Here is a 21,195-nt window from a genome sequence, read left to right as displayed (position 1 = left end):
GTGAACAATAAAGTGTTATATTCAATAAATTAAATAACATGTGATGCGCTTGCATCACTTACTCACCACGGGTATTTACCCGATTTGCATTGTTTTTGTCACTTACTTACCACGGGTGGCGGGGCACAAGCAAGTTCTGTTGAGAAATCTGCAAAAAAAAATGATGTTTTAAAATGAAGTCACCATGAAATTATTCGACCATATTAAATCATAAAACCTTAAAATACAAGAAAATAAATTATAAATAAACCAAAACATCATAAACTATAAGAAAAATAAACCATAAAATTAAAAAAAAAAGCCACAATTTAAACCTTAATCAAACAAGGAAAAAACCTGCCAAAATCAAATACAAAAAAATCCTTCATCAAATTAACTAAAAAGTATTAATTAAAAAAATGTGATTTAAATCCCTAATTATAGAAAATAAAAATAAAAACTCTAAATAAATAAATAAAACCTAATCAAATTAACTATAAAAGCCTTAATTAAAAAATTTTGATTTAAAGTCCTAACCAAATTAACTAAAAATCCTTAATTAAAAAAATTATGATTCAAATCCTTAATCATAGAAAATAAAAATAAAAGCTCTAATCAAATCCAAGAAAACCCTAATCAAATTAACTATAAAATGCCCTAATTTTTAAATTTTGATTCAAAGCCCTAATAAAACAAAATCAAATAAAAAACCCTAATTAAATTAACTACAAATAGCCTTAATTTAAGAAATTTGATTCAATTGCTTAATAAATGAAAATCAAAATAAAAAATCCTAATCAATGAAAATCAAAGAAAACTAAACAATAAAAATAAAATAAAAACCCTAATTTCTGAAAAAAGAAAAAAAAGAGCAAGAAACCAGGGGGTCGACCCCCGGCCGGACACGGCAGGGGGTCGACCCCCGGCCGGACATCAAAAGGGGTTGACCCCCTGCCGGACAAGGCAGGGGGTTGACCCCTGGCCGGAGACGGCAAGGGGGTCGACCCCGGCCGGACAAGGCAGGGGGTTGACCCCCTGCCGGACATCAAAAGGGGTTGACCCCCTGCCGGACACGGCGGGGGGTCGACCCCCGGCCGGACATGGCGGGGGGTCGACCCCCCCCCCCCCCCCCGGCCGGACACGGCAGGGGGTCGACCCCCTACCAGGGTTGACCCCCGGCCGGACACGGCAGAGGGTCGACCACCTACCGGGGTCGACCGCCTGGCAGAGTCGACCCCCTGCCGGAAAACGCAGGGGGTCGACCGCCTGGCAGAGTCGACCCCCTGCCGGAAAAAGCAGGGGGTCGACCTCCAATCCATTTACGTACCTGCGGTTGCTCCGGGCAGCGACGGCGGCAGCGGAAGGTTGACGGAAGGAAGAGGGCGGCAGGAGGGAGAGGGCGGCGGGCGGGAGCAGCGAAAGGAGAAAGGAAAAAGAGGGCTGGGATTAGGGGTAATGCGACATATAGCGACGGCTTAGCGACGGATTAATTCCGTCGCTAAGCCATCGTAATTCAAAAAACAAAAAAGGCGACAGAAAATATTTCGTCGCCTAGGCCGTCGCTATGTTGCGACGGAATCTTAGCCGTCGCAATTCCGTCGCTAACTGTCGTATTTATTGCGACAAAACATTCTCTCGCAAAATCCGTCGCTACTTAGCGACGGATTTTGCGAGGGAATGTTTTCTGTTGCTAGTTTCGTAAAATTCTACAAATATAGCGATGGATTCATTTCTCTCGTTAATCTGTCGCTAAGTAGCGACGATATAACTCCGTCGCTAAATTCCGTCGCTAATCAACTATTTTTTTGTAGTGTAATATCTAAAAAGTCGATAAATATATCGCACAATAAATTACAAATCGATACGAAAATTAAGCAAAATAGCAAACAAATCGATATTAACTAACAAAGCAATACCTCACACATCGGTAGTATGTTACTAATACAATGGTTTGAGATACAATGAATATACTGAGTGAATGGAGGATACCTATAGAGGCCCTTCCTAGCATTTGTAAAAAAGCTTTCTTGTCAACAGGTCTCAGCGTCTTACAAATATTGATAAGTTTCCAACCATCGTAAGGACAAGAACTACCTGCAATAACAAAACAATGTCTTAATGGCACACAAGACGACATGTGTTCTTCATCGATAGCATGATGAGATGAAAAGTTACTCACGCAGCCTTAATGGCACTGGTTGGAATGTTTGTGCGTCATTGCTTTCTTCCATAATGCCTAACGACAACGAAAATGAAGAGAAGACACGGGAATGTTTTGTAACACAAGGCAGGCACGAGAAGGCGACAATGTGTTGTAGAACATGATAAAAAATAAGGTGAAAATGGAACGTCTCGACTTTAAATAGTTAACATCAAACTTTCTGGATGGAGGACTTTTTTGGCCTTTTCTCGAACCGTAGTTTCCCAACTTTTGAATAGAGGATATTTTTTTAATTTCCTCGAAGTGTCATTTCGCGGCAAGAATAGCAAGAAAGGGTATTTAAGTCTTTGCATCAGCACCAGACTCTGATGCTAAGTTATGTCAACATACACGGAAATACAAGCCCCATATGTGTAAATACGTGGCGCTCATTCGGCCCTCTGAACACAGATGTGGGATTCAGTGAATCATCGAGGGCGAACATACACCACCCTCTCAATGTTTTCAAAAAAAATTTGTAGGCCTTCTCTACATCTCACCACCCACTACCATCCATCTTCACTACCACCCACTAACGCCCACCTCTCAGAAAACCGCCCTCCTTATGATTTTTCACCATATATCACTAGCACCCATCTCCTGGAAAACTGCACCAAAGAATCACCACCACCACCCTTCAATGATTTTCACTACCATCATAACCACCATTCATCTCACCACCACCATCATCCACCTTCTCAAAACCCACCCTCCCCACCATCCATCACCACCACCACCCACCTCATGAAAACCCACCCTCCCAACCATCCATCACCACCCACCATCACCCACATCCCAAAAAATAGTGCCAAAGAAGCTTCATCACCACCACCCACCTGTCAAAAAACTGCACCACTACCACCTCCTATTCCTTTCTCTCATTTTTATTAAGATTTTTTATTTTATTTCTCTAAAAGATTTACATATATTTCGATAATCAAGGATATGGTTATCAAGGATATCCTTGATTATCGGCAAGGACTCCTTCACTTTGCATGGACTCTCTCACTGACTTTGCAAAGATAAGGACTGTTAAGAGTCCACCGACTTTGCAATAAGGACTGTCAAGAGTCCGATCAATTGAAGAGGTCGGTTTATCCTTTCTTCGTTGTATTTTTTCTGTATATATGCATTGACTGTGCTCAGTTGTGTATGGATTTTTTTCAGTGAGGATAATACATTAGATTTCTATATTTCTTGATCTCGTTTCTTCTTTCATTCTCATGCTACCCAAACAAGTGAAAAAATTTTATTTTATAAAATATATCATATCAAAACTTCTCATAGGCCAAAAGCTTCTTTTCGTACGAAGGTTTTTCTTGCTTCCAAACGTGATTAGGTTATTTTTCATCATAAAATAAACTTACTAGGGCTCTCTTGTGGGTACATGCTACGAAAATGCGGTGCATTCAAACACCAGGTGCTTCCCGTCCAAGGAGAAGATCAGTGCTTGTTGGGGCGAGCCCAAGCTTTCAAACCACCCGAGTAAATTATGCGAAGTATAAGATAACTTTTTCTTTGTTCGATTCAAAAATTAATCTCCTAAATGAAACAGATCATGTCTTCAACTCTTGATCCGATGCCTCTCTTTTTTTCTGTTTTATCTTTATTAACTTTCGGTTCCTAAAGTGATCATTTTTAAAAGGGTAACCCTCTTTATCAGTTGGTTGCTGAATCTGACCTTATCGGACCTAGACTAGTGGGATCCGTAGTTGGATCACGCATAGGCAATACCAATTAGCTAGTTTGGTATATTTTATACGTAATTGGGTTCGTTTGCCGTCTTGGAATCTGATTTGGGCCCGAATCTGTATGCAGAATCGAAATCCAATGGTTAGTCAGATTTGGTTTGCTTAATCCAACCCATTGACATCCCTAATTGGCAGAGGAATCCCTCAAATCCTTGCCCTATTTATTATGGATTTAGCCACAAGGCTGAATATCAAAACAAGAACACCCATTTCTGTGACAGAAAGAAATTGGAAAACCAACTTAATATATGTATTACCAAAGTATTCAAGAATGTATTGAGTGGAACGCCTTGTGTACAACTTTGAAATAAGTCTGTTATGAGCAATATGTAGCATTCAATGCTTCTCTCCCTCTCTCACTGGGTTTAATGTAACATGAAGAAACCACTGTGATGATTTGGGCATCCAATATGAACTGTGTTCACAAGTACTTTTCCCTGACCACCAAGGACAGTTTTCCATTTGGTTTAAGCCTTGTAATGGACGCACACACCGGGTATTGAACTATTGACCTCCTTCATTTGAAAGTCTTAAGCTTCTAATGAAACTTGCAATCAATATGGTACAAGGATAATAAGGGGATGGTCTACCCACCTATCCTCCACTTCAAAATTTACATGTAATTATGTTTTGTGGTGAATTTGACCGTATGGATGTAATCTTCATGGTCCGAAACTTACAAATAGACTCTTGAATCAAACATTTTTTTATGTGTAGGTAGGATTTTTATAACATAATAAATTTAGAAATTTGAGAACAATTGAATTTTTAAATCCGAATCAAATCTTATTTATAAGTCAAAAAAGTTTGATACAAGAGTTTATTTGTAAGTTTTGAATAGTGAAGATCAGATTTGCCAAAAATTATATCTAGAATTTTGAAATGGTGAAGTTACTTTTGTTCTGCACCTGTGTAGGATCACATGTAGCAGAATTGTAACCAATGGTTGGTACTGGGTTATGGACCATGTTCAAATGGTGAACTAGTTGGACCCAATTTTTGGGTATAGTATCAGATTCAGACCCAAGTCTAATCGAGTCCATTATAAGAAAAATTATACTCAGACCTGACAAGAACTATATGAACCAGACCTAGACCATATCCGGTAAAACCATATTTTTTATTATTTTTATATTGAAAATTTGTGGGTCTTAATTGGAACTCGGGTCAGGTCCGAGTTTGGTATAAAATTTTACATACTATATCTGAGTTAATGTATTAATCGGACCTTCGGGTCCGGACCCGTCTTAATTGTGTCTTATTATTTATCAGATACCCGGACCCTATAGTCTTTGGTACGGGTCGGGTCCCCCGTTGACACCCCTAGTTCAAACGGCATTTTATGACCAATTTGAATTGTTTAATTTTCAAGCTGGTATATATGAGTGCCACGACTCAAGAATATCAACGATGGCCGAGAATTCAATTGCAACGTGTCGATCAAGATTTAAAGTAAGGGGGTAATTTTCAGATGACCACATATTTACTCATAATTTATATATCCACAAAATTTTCTCATTTTTGGAATATCCGACAACCTATAAACTTTAGCTAAGCCAATAACTTCATGAGTTAATTTTCAAAAAAAAAACTTCATGAGTCGACTCTCATTAAGCTTACGGCTCATGTTCAAATGGTTTAGATTTTAGAAGTCTTTGGAAAAAATGTGAAAAACTGTGTAGAAATATTAATTAAGATAAAGTGTTTGGTGGGTATCGGGGATTGATTCTTTAATTTATTTAGCTTTTTCTTGCTGACAAAGAAGGGGTATAAAAGTCATTGTCTCCTTCCCTTCCCCCCGACTGTAAAAGAGGGCTCTGGACCAGAAATCGCCATTTCCCGCGCACTGTATTTTTCCGTCACCGCCTCAAAGAAGAAAGAAAGAAAGAAAGAGAATAGAAGAGCCGATGGATATCCGCGAGTCGATCCATAACCAGACCGATTCGTCTTTGCATCTGGCGAGCCGAGTCGCTCTGAACGAAGCGAGGGAGACCAACTTCGTCTTCTCCCCTCTGACCATCCACATCGTCCTGGCCATGGTGGCCGTCGGATCGAAGGGACGGACGGCCGAGCAGGTCCTCTCGTTCCTGAAGGCGAAGAGTGGAGACGAGCTGAACTCCCTCTCCTCCCAGATCGTCTCCCTCATCCTCGCCGACGGGAGCCCCGCCGGAGGGCCGGCGCTCTCCTCCGCCAGCGGCGTCTGGGTCGACGAATCCATGCCGTTAAAACGCTCGTTCGCGGATATCGTGAAGGGCGTCTACGGTGCCGAGGCCAAGTCCGTCGATTTCCAGGCGAAGGTGAGCAAACCCCTCCCCCCCCCCCCCCTCAGAATCATCCCTGCTCCGATTAAATGCCTCTCGATTTCGTGGAAAGTACAGGAATGCCACCTGAGATGATTCTCCCGTTTCTCTGACGGGATGACTCAGCCGGCTGTCCGGCAGAGTTTCCGGCGAGCCGGTGGCGGTATAGGTACGGCTGAGCTCCGCGACGTTCGTTGATTCGCGATCGTACCAGATAGAAAGAGCCCTCTGTTTCTTCGTTGCTTCGGTGGTACCAAGAACCCTGGTTTTGGTGGAAACTACAGGAGTACCCCTCTGCAGAGTCCTGGATCCGATTAATCGGGTTTGGTACTCGATCGGATCAGTGGTCGGTGTCGGTGTTTGAGAGGGATGCACACGAGCCGAGCTTGGCATGTTCAAGCTTGGCTCGCCCACGTAAAAAGGTGCCTGCTCGTGTTGAGTTCGGCTCTGTTAGTTAAGCTCGGTTTGGGCTCAGCTCAGATGCTTCGCTCGGCTCCAGTTCGGCCCGAGCCTGAACCAAGCGGCGCCTTCACCCGGCTGAGCCGGAACCAAGCCCGGGTCACTCAGTGTTTCGCACATCTGAGCACAACGGACTGAGCCAGGCTCAGTCTGTGACTCGGTCCGGACTCAGAGAAAGAGAGAGATTCAATTGCCAATTAAGCAAAACATCCACCGGCCCAAGGACGGAATCATCTGCAACAAACAATACACCAAACAAGGAAACCATCGTTCATATACAAAGAATCGCCAAACCAGAATTACATCCTTCAAAGAATTGCCAAACCATAATAATATCCTTCACTATCCAAAACAACATCACAAGAAAAAACAACAACCAACAAATCGTAAAAACCAGAACCAAATCAATCGAAAGGTAGAGAGTAGAGTACCTAGACGATGTCCAGGGGCTTGGGCTCATCACGCCCGCTACTCGCCCCGGTTTCACCGTGACCATCATTTTCCTCCTTGCTCTGCTTCTTCTGCTTTCCAGAGAAGCATTCATGGGGAAGCAACCAAGAGAAGCATTTACGGGGAAAGCAACCAAGAGAAGCATTTACGGGGAAAGCAACCAACTCTGCGATTCTCTTGCACGCTTACTGAAGATGGTCCATCATCACTACAAGATTCTCCCACGTGGGCTCCACAGCCAAGGGTCTGCAACTCTTCCCCATCGATATCCATCTTCGATTTAGCTCTGAAACGAGAACTGGCGGAAGGGGTGGAGAGAGAGGGAAGCTCAAAGAGACGGCAGACGGAGAGAGTGGGAGACGGGAGAGAGGAAAGGGGGTCGAGGGGTGCAGGGGCCCGACGGGGGCGTCCAGGCGGGGTTGGGGCTTGAGGCTGGGCAGGATGCTTTTTTTAAAATTATATATATACACGCAGAGCTTATCGAGCTCGGTAGGACGATCTTGTTTGCTCGGCCGAGCCTCAGAGCTCTCGTTGTGCATCTTGATGAGGTGTTCTCAAAGCCGAATAGACGAAAATACCAAAAATTATCCGAACCCGATTCGGTTGCTTTTCGTGTGAATGTAGTTTCTTGGATCCGACTAGGGGTGTAAACGAGCCAAGAGCGATCGAGTTTTAAGACGTTCAAGTTTTGGTTTGTTAAGAAGTATCGAGTTCAAGCTGGAGATAGAGCCCACATATAACACTCTCTGCCTCGATTTTAAGGATGTCAGTGTATCGGATTTTATCTGATATTCGACCAAGTCTATTCTGTTATTTTGTAAGCCATTATAATTCGATGTTGATATAGTTTTGTGTTTTTGTTACCAAATCCGACAAATATCCAGATTTGACAGGTAGCCAAATCAGTTTACATGGTAAAAATGCCGCATCTGATACTAGCTTTTCGCCATCCGAATCTGAAGCTGAATTCAAATCGGTTTAGCCATATCGATCAGTTTGCAACTTGACATATACTCTAGGGCAGGGTTGGGTATTTGAATACTTAAAGCTGGTTCTGTTGATTTTTGCTTCCGCTTTGTTTCCCATTTTGCTTTTGGTTCGATTCCTGTGTTGCTCTTAAATTGGTTCTCGCTCCTCTCGCTTCTCGCATTTTAGAAATTTGAAAGTGTTTTGCTTTTGCTTCTTAGTTTGGCAACCTTGTTTGGCACACATTCATATGCCCATGTATATATTCTTATATGTGCAAATAAATATGTGCAGCTGTTCATGGATGTTAGCATGGTTTGGAATTGGTTCATCACTTCATTCCTACGAAGTTCTAAGTTGACTTCCCATCAGTGGCGGAGCCAGAAGTTTTTCCTTGGGTGGGCAGACTTCGGGTCTCGGAGACAATGCTATGGTCTTGAAGGACGATCCATTTATTCGGACCAGTGGTGGAGCCAAAAAAAAATCGCTAGAGGAACAGTCATTCGTGGAGAGATAAAACTTAAATAAGCCTTTGAATTAAAATAACAATTGTTACAAACACAAACAACTAAATTTATGAACATAATAAGATAAAACCTTAAATTGTACTTTTAAACTAAAATAAAAATTATTCACTTAAGAAATACAAACAACTAAATTCATGAAAATTTTACAATTGGCATCTTCTATTTTTCATATTTTGAAAGCAATTCATAATTGCATCATCACTGATGGTATCAAATGTCTCCTTCTCTATGTAAGTAACCAAAGCATCATTGATCCATTCATCTCCCATTCTATTACGTAGACGACTTTTGATATTGTTCATAGCTGAAAATGCTCTTTCAACACTTATTGTTGCAACGGGCAAAGTTAATGCCAACTTAATCAATAGATACACATGAGAAAATACAATGTGCTTTTGAGTTGCTACCATCATCTCTGCTAGCTCTGCTAAAGATTTTAAATTTGAAAACTGATCACTGTTTCGCATGTCTGCAATATATATATATCCAATTGATTTTCCAGTCTAATTATGTTTACTTTAGAAAAGTCCTTAGGGTAAAGCTCAGCAAGACGAATCAACTTATCTTTATCAAAAGCAGAAAAAAAATTCTTTGGACTCAAGCATGCCATTGAAAGGAGGAGCTCTGTATTTGCTTCAGTAAAACGATCATTCAACTCTTAAAGTTGCAAATCAATAATAACATAAAACACATCAATACGATAATGATGCAATGTGGTGATCTTTTCAACCTTACGTCTTGGTCGTCCTTGAGGTGTATGTGAGTCCCCTAGATCAGGAATCAGAATATCAAATCTCTTACAAAATATGAACACTTTGTTTATGAGAGAGTCTCATCCATTGTCTCTCAGACCTTGAAGGCACTGTTTTGATATAGTGACTAAACTCATAACATTCACAATGTCTTGATCTTTTCGCTGAAGTGCTTGTGAAAGATCATCAGTTATTCTCAAAACTTTACACATCAAATGTAAGCAAAACACAAATTCAAAATCTTGCAACTGATGATATAAAATAATTGCATCTGAACTTTTTCCTGAATATGTATCTTCTGCAATGAAATCTAACACTTGAATTACAGAAGAATACATACTGAGTAAATTAACCAAAGCATCGTAATGAGAACCCCACCGAGTATCACCAGGTCGTTTGGAACTTATTTCTTGATTTAATCCTCGTCCTGTTTCAAGTTCACCCAATGCAAGTGTTTCAGCAATTCACATAAATTCTGCTTCTCGAATAAGCTCAGATCTCTTGCATGAAGTGGAGAAAAAAGTTGACAACCTTCCTAATATATTGAAAAACACATCAAGCAATGAATTTTTTTTAGCAACACCAACTAATGCCAATTGAAGTTGATGTGCAAGACAATGAATATAATATGCAGATGCATTTTCATGTAATATAAGACTTTTCAATCCATTAAACTCCCCTCTCATATTACTTGCTTCATCATAACCCTGTCCACGCAAACTTGATATGCTTAATTTATTCTTACAGAATGCTTCTTCAGCTGCTTGTTTGAGTGAGAGAGAACTTGTTTCAAGAACATGCACAAGAGTAAAAAATCGCTCAACCAATCAACCTTTTTCATTAACAAACCGTAAAACAATAGCCATCAATGTGTTATTTTTGTTGCATCAAATTTTGACACTTCATTCGTGCTGAATTGTGAAAACTGTCAGAGCTTCCAACATGTTTATCAAACCTTTTCTTGTCTTTCCAGTTATCAAATCCTTCAGATACGAATGCCTCTACACTAATCTTCTTTGTGCTTTTTGGCCTAAAAAGATAACACTGCAAACAATATGCTTTATGCTTACTTGTACTATACTCCAACCAATCCTTATATTCATCATACCAAGCTGGAATGAACCTTCGTTTTTGATGGTTTAGTTGAAACATACAATCTCGAGGTTGACAAGGACCTCAGATCATATATGCTCTACGAACATTATCTTGGATATTAGGATGATAACTAGAAATAGAAGGACGAAGTGCAGGGTCTGTAGGTAACTCTGATTCATCATTTTCTGTTTTGCATATTTTCTGACTTGGTTCTCCTGCTCGAGTTACAGAAGATTTAATACGTTTAACCTTCTTTCATAACAAGCTGTCAGAATGCCTACAGCCTATGTCACATGGATACGACTGCAGATACAGGAATACAACCATTTTTATGAAGTTTCCAGTATGACTTGTATATAAAGGGATATGGAATAGCAGTCAAAATGGAGTACCCATGCGACATAGCCTACAGTAGAACTCAATCAAATTCTTAACTTTTAATAACTTCTTTTCATAAAAGTAAATAAGGCTGAGCCTAAAACTAGAGAAACAAAATAATGAAATATTAGGTACATAAGCTTGCTAGCCAATACTTGTTTACTTAATTAAAAGACTTTTCTCTGAATACTACTAGCTGTTTTCCGTGATAGATATGAGATCTCTGCAAAATATTAGATTCTTTTTAACCAGTCTTAGTTGTTTCTAGTGGTAGACCTGGTATCACCAACCAAACATGGAGGCCCTTTTTTGAAAATTATGAACATCAAATTAGTCATAAAACACAAAGAAGAAACAAGATGTCATATGGTCCAAACCAAGGATTTATATATTTAACCCAATATTCTGTTGTTAAGATCCTAGAACATCCAAGGCCAGGCAAACTTTTGACCCTAAATCATCTACCAAAAGTTAGCTACAAAGGTTTGATGAATCATACCAACAAAAAGGAAAAACAATGAGCTTAACATGCATGTCATATTTGTCCTAATTTGACAACATAGCAAGACATAACAGATCATTATATCTAAAAAGCATTTCTGGCAGAAGTCACACAAACATACAAAAAGTAAAGCCACAAACAACAACGCCCAATCATACCAGTTCAGCAATACGCATATCCAGTCCTACTCTGGCCATAGATTGTCGTAAGCATTCTGCAATATTTTTTCCATACTGCAAAGTAGAGAAGAAATAAGAAAGCCATCATTCGCTTATGATATAAAAAATGCTTAATAACTAACATATAAAATCTCGAATCAACACGAAGTGAGAAAGTCTGCTGATCAAATGCATGCTAGTGTATCCTAAAATTTAGATGAATATGGCTCCTAAATCCAGATATAGCGCAATGTCTATCCAAAATCTAGATTAGCATCTCAATGCCTATCCAAAAAGTGCAGGCATGTGCAGTAACTACAAACTAAGGCCTCAAACAAGCAACTGTATACTCCCACATTCACCAGACATTTGCGTTAACTACATTCTTCTATTTGCCTAAGTGCAGGCCTGTGCAGTAATCTACAAACCAAGGCCTCGAACAAGCAACTGTGCGCTCCCAGATTCACTAGACATTTGTGTAAGTACATAACTATGTTAAAACTCAATATTATGGTTAAGTCAACCCCAATAGCTTTTCTTGTTATTTTCAGTGCTTTAGTCCAAACTCCCAAAACATCTGCAGGCACGGCAAAATAATTAACAAACTCAAATGAAAAAACAAACAACAAATAGAGGCAGATCTTACTAAAAGTGAATTGATCAGAATCCTGCATACCTCTAAAACATTCAAACAATGTAGCTTTCAAACTGAAGAAAAGATGTCCTTGTTAGGACTAAAGAGATTTCAAATCTATCAGGTTAAGTGGTGTCGAAGATATAAGCTCATCTACCTCTGGTAAGTTAGTTTTCTTGTAGAATTTAAAACATCACACAAGGTATATCTGTTTCTTTTTACATATCCATAGCAGAAGTATTAAGAAACCCCTAAAAACCCTTTACAGCATCCAGCATAAGGTTGCAATGCAAATATGCATAATTGAAGAGAGAACATCTAGAACATGTGGTTGTACAACAGAGCACTATGTAAAAAGACTAGGATAATGCTAGACATAACAAATCAAGCAACTAAAACTTAAGATTATAAGCAGAATTGGATTGCTTGAACAGAATGACCTAAAGTTTATAGACCATTCCATTTCATTTCATGGGAAATAGTGATGAAGTATCACCTATAAGATTTGTGCTATAGAAGTGGGACTCCATTGATTTAGACAATAATCTCAAAAAGTCTGCAACATGAAAACCAAACACGATTTTTCATGTTCCCCAGTTCGGATTAGAAGTAAAAAAAAAACTAGAAACCCATTCTCTCGACGAGGAACCACCGGAGATCTCACCTCCCAGTAAGAGACGCCCTTGCTGTACCAATCCCTCTTCCTGGCGGGGTTGTTCTCTCCGATCTCCTTGCTCCACATCTCCCTCGCGCTCCTGAACTCCCGGCCGTCGGAATCCGACCCGCCGACATCCATCGATCGTTGGGCGCAGCCGCAGTGGTGGAGCCAGGGGTGGGCATGGCTGGGCGTCGTGTTGGCAGTCGTCGCCGGCAGGTCTTTCGGTCGGCGACATCGCCGACATGGGTCGTCTGATGCTTTGCGGTTTCTGAGAAACCGAAGGCTTCGGTTTCTCAGAAACCGCAAACAGGGTTATCGTGTTTGCCGATCGACAAGAAAAGCAAGAGAGAGGGGGTAGAGACTAGGGAGGTTACCTGAGGCGACGGCCGGCTGCTAGCGATGGTCGCCAGAGATTGGCGAAGGTCCGACTGACTGCGACACCGGTGCCTCGCATCGCCGGAGATTGCAGCAGAGAGGGAGAAGCTCGGAGGGGGGCACCGCCACCGCGGGTTCACCGAAGGGAGGCCGGCGGCACAGCAGAGCACAGGGGTTGCCGGCGAATGGGGTTGCCGCCTTGCCTGTGACAGAAGGGGAACGCCGGAACGGAGGGAAAACTGGCGAGGGTTTTACCCCTCGCCCCTTTTGGCAGGCTCTAGACTCATCGAGAGCCCGAGTCCCAGTCGACTCGGTTTCACGAGCCCCGATTCGACTCGGTTTCTCGAGTCATGAGTCGACTCGGTTTCAAATTTTAGGGTGGGCGACCGCCCACCCATGCCCACCCCTGGCTCCGCCACTACTTCCCATGATCTATCAGTTTTATCTGTCAAAATTTGTTTCTATTCTTCCATGACAATGTGAATGTTAGTCTTCAAATTATCTGATTTTTTGGCTATTTAGCCAATTGTATGGATTGTGTGGTTTAGGCTATGTTTGAGGGCCTTGAATCAGAGGTTGTGTTGTGGTTTCCCCATGCTCTCATACTCTCTTGCTGTTTGGGAGCCATGGTGTTGCTGAAACAATGCATTAGGAATGGTGTTGGCAGCCCCAACACCACATTTCAACACCAATCACAAGCGGTTGTTTTTGGAAACTCCATCTCTCAACACCACACATTGGCAAAACAATTTTTTGGCAACACATTGAAACCGTTCCATTCCAATGCAACCCCCCCCAAACATAGCCTTATTGTCATTTCAAAATTGGGTCATATTTTTGTGATTTTTACTGACTCAAATGAGTTGATTCACCTGATCCAACCATTTGCTCTCTGTATATATTAGTCTCTTCATAGTGATAAAGTTGTATTTGGACAATTTAAGAAGTTTGAAATATTTTCAACATTAGGAATCCTTGTATGAGTTTAGTTTTTCATTGGAAGCAAAGTGTTCTGTAGAAGCAGCTTAGTGGTATCACCTGCATGGACTTTGTGCGTATTGGTAACTAAGCCATTTTCCTTAATTGGACTCTTGCAAGAATGTATATACCATAATTCGTTAGCCTTCACATACGGTTATTTGACTTGTTTCCCCTTTAGTTACATTTGCATTGTCTGAAGAAATGGCATTCTTTTACCTGGTGATCGTTGGTGAAACCAACTGTCAATGATAATCTTACTATCTTATTGATGATGATGTGCATGCAGGCACTTGAGGTGAAAAACGAAGTGAATGCATGGGCAGAAGATCGGACTAATGGGCTTGTTAAAGAACTTCTTCCGTCTGGGTCTGTTGACAGTTCTACTAGCCTTGTCCTTGCCAATGCACTTTATTTCAAAGGAGCCTGGAAAGACAAGTTTGATGCTTCTGTTACCAAAGAAGGCTCTTTCTATCCTCTGAGTGGGGGTTCTGTACAAGTTCCATTCATGACTAGCAAGAAGAAGCAGTTTGTTGCTGCTTTTCCTGGTTTCAAAGTACTCAAATTGCCTTATGGACAAGGCAATGACAAGAGGCGCTTCTCCATGTATTTTTTCCTTCCCGATGAGAGAAATGGACTGCATAATCTGTTAGAGAAAGTTGATTCAGTTTCAGATTTCATAAACAGTCATGATCCTTTCTCCAAAGTCGAAGTTGGTGACTTCAAGATTCCTAAGTTCAAAATAACATATGGTTTTGAAGCTTCTGGCATTCTCAAGCAATTGGGGCTGGTTTTGCCTTTCTCTGATGAAGCTGATCTAACTGAGATGGTGGATTCACCTCTGGGCAGTAAGCTATCTGTATCGGGCATATTCCACAAGTCTTTTATTGAGGTTAACGAGGAAGGGACCGAAGCTGCTGCTTCCAGTGCTGCTGTGATAGTGTTGAGGTCTGTAATGCTGCCAGAACCGCCGATAGACTTTGTGGCTGATCATCCATTTATGTTTCTCATCAGAGAAGAGCTTACTGGGGTCCTGCTGTTTGTCGGTCATGTGCTCAATCCTCTTGTGACTGCTTAATCTAAAAACGGAAGGTGCTATTTTTTTCTTTGTTTCAGTATGGCAAGTCTGATGTTTCTGCCTATGTTTGTCCTCCTATCTAATAACTGATGATACATAACTAGTCTGGAACGAACTAGAAAATGCTCAGTGTGTAACAAAAATATGAAGGAAAAAGTATGGATGTATCACATATTTGCTTGTATGTGAACTTTATAAGACACTTGTGGATTAAAAGATAGTGTTTTTTTTTCATCCTTTCATGTCGTTGCTGCTGCAGCTATATGGAGATTCTTCAAATTCTCTTTTTCTGCATAAATTTCTCTTGCCTTTTGTGTTGTGCATGCGTTAGATCCAGCCTTTGGAATTTGGCTTTCTTTCTCTTTGTACTACATATTTATGTCCTAACTATAATATAATTAGTGCCAACTGCTGGTGCCTGTTCTTCAGTATTGATCTGGCTGACCTTTACCTTGATGGTTCTTCTCCAGCACTTAGCCTCTGTTTGGGAGCCTTGAATTGGAGATGTGTTGTGGTTTCCACCACTGCTCCCATATTCAATGCTGTTTGGGAGCAGTGCTGTTGCCAAAACACTGCATTGGGAATGGAGTTTGCAGCCTCAACACGATATTTCAGCACCATTTACAAATTACAAGAGGATGTTTTTGGCAACTCCATCCTCGATACCACATTTTGTCAGCACATGGAAGTGGTGTTTCCATATCAATGTGCGGATACTTGAGCATTGGGAGGTAAAGCTTGCGTATCAATTTAGAGCTGGATCCTCCGTTATGAGAATTGAGAGTGGAATAGCTGAATGGGGTGGCAAAACAAAAAGGATTATGTCTTGTGACATGAAATGTCAGATGACCTATGTTGATCTTAGCTGTCCAACTGATGCATCTGATCAGCTAGGATTAACCCAAGTCTATCCGATATTGTGAATCAATCCTAGCCGTTGCAGAAAAAGATAATATAATTAATGCCCCGAGCATGTTTGTGAACTCAAGAAGGTTTTGTATGGTTTGTGTCAAGCTTCTCGGACCTAGTTCGAAAGATTGAGAATTTTTTTGTTCACTTATGGTTTTTAAAGTTGCATCTCAGATCCTTCCATGTTCACTTTTCATCACAAGCAGGATATCATGATTTTGTTGATTTATGTAGATGATATGGTTTTAACGGGTAACAACAATACTCTTAACTATTTTTTTGATAAATTACAAAAGGAGTTTTCTGACAAAGACCTTTGCAACCTATATTATTTTCTTGGCATCAAGATGGTCTATACCGAAGATGGTATGTTTCTTTGCCAAACAAAATATGCTAAATAAATTTTGGAACGGGCAAAAATGCTTGATTGTAAGCTCATGAAGATACCCATGATCTCCAAGTGACAGGTGAACCAAGAAAGTGATCAAGATTTTGAAGACCCAACTCTATACAGAAGCATTGTTGATTCTCTGCAATATCTCACCATCACAAGACTAAAACTTTCTTTTGGTGTTAATTATGGCAGTCAGTTTATGCATGCTCAAAAAATTGTACACTTTCAATAAGTCAAGCGAATACTTCGGTACGTTAAAGGTACCATCGATTTTGAGATGAAAATTTTGACTCACAGCACTTTGGAACTATATGCCTTTTGCGATGCAGATTGGGATGGTTGCCCTATGACAAGATGATCTACTATTGGGTTTTGTACAGTTCTTGAAAGTAATTGCATATCATGGAGCGCAAAGAAGCAAAATATTGTTGCCAAGTCAAGTTCTGTAGTAGAAAATTGCACCATGGCATCTATCGTTGTTGAACTCACTTGGTTGCTTTCGTTATTACGTGATATTGGAATTCTTGTTATGAAGCTGCCTACTCTTTATTGTGACAACATCCGTGCCCTTCATATGTCTATGAACCCGTTTTTTCATAACAGGTCTAAGCACATTCAGATAGACTTCCATTATGTACGGGAGATGGTTGCCTATAGAAATCTCATTACAAAGTTTGTAAAATCGGATATACAGCTTGGAAACATTTTCACCAAGGCATTAGGAAAATCTTCATTTTGGAGTTTTGAGAAGAAAACTTGGCATATGTAGTCGGCTTAGTTTGAGGGAGACTAAAAGAGTATACGATAATGAGGAATCCAACACAACGTTGGATAGAGGAAAAAACGCAACATTTGTGGCTACTACGGTGGATATGAAATCTCAATCCATCAAAGAGTTGGTTAAACATGAAGAGATTATTGATAATAAGAAAAGTCTATCGACGTCTCATAAAGAACATCCATCAGTTATTGATAAAAAGAGGAGTCCAACTGATAAAGCACATCCATCGGTTATTGATAAGAAGAAGAGTCCATCGACTATCCACAAACCTCAGTTAAAGAAAACGATTCCACATATGGTTCCACATATAAAGGGATTGGCTCCATGTATGAAGAGCACGAATGTTATCGACAACCCTAAAATAATGGCAACTAATCTTATCAAACCAAAAATGAAGAACTCGGTTGCACACGATAAGGAGTCAGCTATCATGTATGGAAGCCGATCTAAGGACTATCTCTTAGCCATGACGTTTTTTTGTCTTTTACTATTTAAGCATATGTATGCTTCACTACCAAAATAACAAAAGCTCATTTCTCTCTTGCCGTGGACGTAGGATACCTATATCCGAACCATGTATACTTTGTGTTCTCTTTCGTTCCCTTTCTTCTCTTTTCTCTTTAGGAAGTGCAGCAGCAGCTCCACCAACGGTCGCAGTAGTAGCGGCAACAGGTGGTGCCATTTTCACCCCATCTGACCAGCTACATGATCTTCCGTTCTGCATTCAAGCATCCTTTCTTTTCTTTTCTTTCCTTTCCTTTCCTTTCCTTTCCTTTCCTTTTCTTGGTATGCTCGGTAATTTAGCTCTTTCTTCTTTGTTTTCAATTTATCTTTTGAAAAATTATCCATCTTTTTTTCCATCTCTTTTCTTCTTTTCATCATCTATTTATCATTCTTCCTTTTATGTCCTTGTATAATTAGTAGGTAGAACCTTCATAGTTTACATGGAAAGTTGACATCCTTTCAAGATCTTGAAAGCTACCTTTAGGAGGCCAATTTTTCAACTATAAAATGAAATGTGGGAAGGATGCATGTTTTCCTTGTAATAAGAGGTCATTTGAGAATTGAGAGGTGCAACTTGTGTGAACGTCACCAAGGTTAAGGTACGTCACAAGTTCAAAAACCCATGGATTTGGGTCCCTTGCTGCGAGGTCAAAACTAGTTGTACACCCTGTGGGTTGTGGGTTGTGGGTTGTGGGTGAGGGCACTTGAGGCTTTCACACCAATGAGCTCGCAAGTGAGTTTGGTGATTTTCCAAAGTTATAAAAAAACAAAAAAAAAGAGGTTGGTCTATATCCTTGTACCTAATTAAGTTCATGTCCCACATTAGTATAATGACCTAGACATCCCACACGATATCACTTTGTAGCTTAAGCATGTGATTGTTTTAGAAAATGTCTGATTTTTTAAGAGTTTTAAAGTGGTGATGTTTTCCCAGCCCTCGATTGGGCTGACATTTGGGATGCATTGGTAATACCCATCAACAAATGTTGGCATTATTTTAAAATCATGATATTTTCAAAAGAAGGTACAATGCTAAAATAAAATGAATATCTTTAAATTATTGCCTACTTTGAAACGTCAATAAAAAGTGCTTTGTATTTTTTAATATATATAACTTTTATATTTATCAAATTTCTATATATACAGATATTTCTTGAGACGTACACCAAGAAAAACCAGATTTTTCAATATATCACGAGCTTAGTGGTATCTTTGGTTTTTCAATATATAAATGTCAGTGCAATGCTTAGGAACAGACACATCTATCATGCAAGTGCATAAAAGAGCATTGATGGTGCACTCGACGCAAGGTGCATCTGAGGTGCCTAGGTTTCTTTTGATCGTTCTGAGCTCACCTTGACTTTTGATCGAGTCAAGTTTGACTTCTCATTTCTTACTTTGTTTCACCCGTTTGAACTCTTTTAAACGGTGTTTACGGGATTTTGTGACTGTTGAGTGGTTTTGGAGGCCCATGATCGTTGGTTAAAGATGAGTGATCGGTCATTTTTGTTCAATTTTATAAATATTAGATTTATGTCTTTTTAATTTTATTTATGACCCAAAAACATGTTGGCCCTCTTAAAAACTAAAAAAAAATCTTTATTTTCATTTTTTTTTAATCAGCATGTTTTTTTATTCTCATTCTCAAGCTTCTCTTTATTTTTATACTTTTGATATCGTTCGGCTTGCAAATTAGCATGCAAGAGAGGTTACCTGGGCTTGTGAAGCAATTACACTCTTGAGGTATAAGCCTAGTTGTATTATGAGAACTTCGCAAAGAAACTCAGTTCACATATTCGAAAATCCTGAAATGGGGCGATTGAAGTTATAAAAAATAGCGATCTTAAGAACGGGAATATAAGCTTGGGATCTCGATTTTCTAAAATCTTATTTTTTGCCACTATTTGTTTCAACAATTTTTTAATTGAAATATGACATTTGGTTTGACATCCAACTCCATCAACTTGTTGAGTCACAACTTTGAGAAACTTGATTGTGTTGATAGGTCAAACTTCAAATAGTGGCAATCGAAGGTCTCCTTCATATTGTCCGAGTTGCAAATCAATTATATTTTTAAGAAGCCTTGTCCCACTGTTGTTGTTGGAGAAATAAGGATAGAAGAATAGAAGAAAGAGACATGTGATACACAGATAATAACTACGATGCAAAGGGCACATCATGAACACTTTAGTTGATCCACTCTTTGATCTACAATGTGCAGAAATGAATACACCAATCGCGCACACGTGCATGTGTGCGTAAGATCACCTGATTGAGCACTTTGCACGTTTGCAGTGGTGTGAGGAACATCTAAGGCGCTTAGGTCCGTTTTGACCATTTTGAGCTTACCTTGACTTTTGATAGAGCCAAGTTTGACTTTTTTATTTTGCTTTGTTTGGCTTGTTTGAACTCTCAAAGTGCATTTAAATGAGGTTTAGGGGGGTGTTGTACGTGTTCTGGATACGTTCTAGACAGGACCTATTGTCGTTAAGCTTCAAGGTAATTGCCATAAAAAAAACATGGTTGCAAGTGATTTTTGCTTAATGTAAACCGCTAAGTATGTTTATCATAGCTTACTACATTAGATTAGGTACCTTTCATGCAAGTGTTTTCAAAGGTGGTGAAAAATTAACCGCTCATATTACACCAAAATTTGATGATAAAAAAGCAAATGTTTTTTTGATAAATTAATTTGATTCAAAACTTGTTTAGTAAATAAACAATGACGAACACATTCAAAGGTTTAGATTTGACAAAAAAACACCTGCAGCCATGGTTTTTACTTAGAGCTTAACTTATTGCCTAATGAAAATGGATCATGAAGAAACATTTCCCACATGAGCTATTACTCTTTCTCTCTCTCTTTTTTTTATGCTTTGTTTTTCCATCTGGTCCTGGGTTCAACTCTCGTTGGTTAGGGGCCTTTTATTTTGGCAATGTTATTGGAATTCTCTCTCTCTCTCTCTCTCTCTCTCTCTCTCTCTCTCTCTCTCTCTCTCTCTCTCTCTCTCTGTGTGTGTGTGGTAATACCTGTGTTAAATGGGTTTTTCTGTTGTTTTTCTCTCGATTCTGACCTCATAAATGTGTTGAACATGGTTGATTTACCAAGATTCCTCACCTGGACCATGTGTTTTTAATGAAAAAAATGATATTTAGAGCCTCAAAAATTTATAAAGATGTTAGACAGTTGATTTTTTGAACCTTATAAAAACCCACATATGTATTGGAATTGAACGTTTAAAGAGTCAATCCCCTATAAAATCCAGGTCAGAATTTAAAAATAAAACAAAAAGCTCAAAAAAACTCATTTAGCATATTTTATTTAACACGATGTATTACCATATATATATATATATATATATATATA

At 39.7% G+C, this 21,195-nt stretch overlaps 1 protein-coding gene across 1 annotated transcript; it reads left to right on the top strand.

Annotated features, from left to right (window-relative positions):
- The first annotated feature begins 5,736 nt into the window (after positions 1 to 5,736).
- On the top strand, positions 5,737 to 15,474 carry SERPIN1 (Serine protease inhibitor (SERPIN) family protein). Its single transcript, XM_090010387.1, has 2 exons — positions 5,737 to 6,227; positions 14,452 to 15,474. Exons 1-2 carry the CDS (start codon positions 5,838 to 5,840, stop codon positions 15,238 to 15,240), a joined length of 1,179 nt encoding a protein of 392 aa, XP_089866513.1. The 5' UTR covers positions 5,737 to 5,837; the 3' UTR covers positions 15,241 to 15,474.
- Positions 15,475 to 21,195: the final 5,721 nt, after the last annotated feature.

The sequence above is a fragment of the Nuphar pumila genome, chromosome 6 (assembly GCF_984573655.1).
Source record: "Nuphar pumila chromosome 6, dmNupPumi1.hap1.1, whole genome shotgun sequence".
NCBI classification, from domain to species: domain Eukaryota; kingdom Viridiplantae; phylum Streptophyta; class Magnoliopsida; order Nymphaeales; family Nymphaeaceae; genus Nuphar; species Nuphar pumila.
The sequence above is the reverse complement of the archived record's forward strand: the minus strand, read 5'-3'. Positions and strand labels throughout refer to the sequence as shown.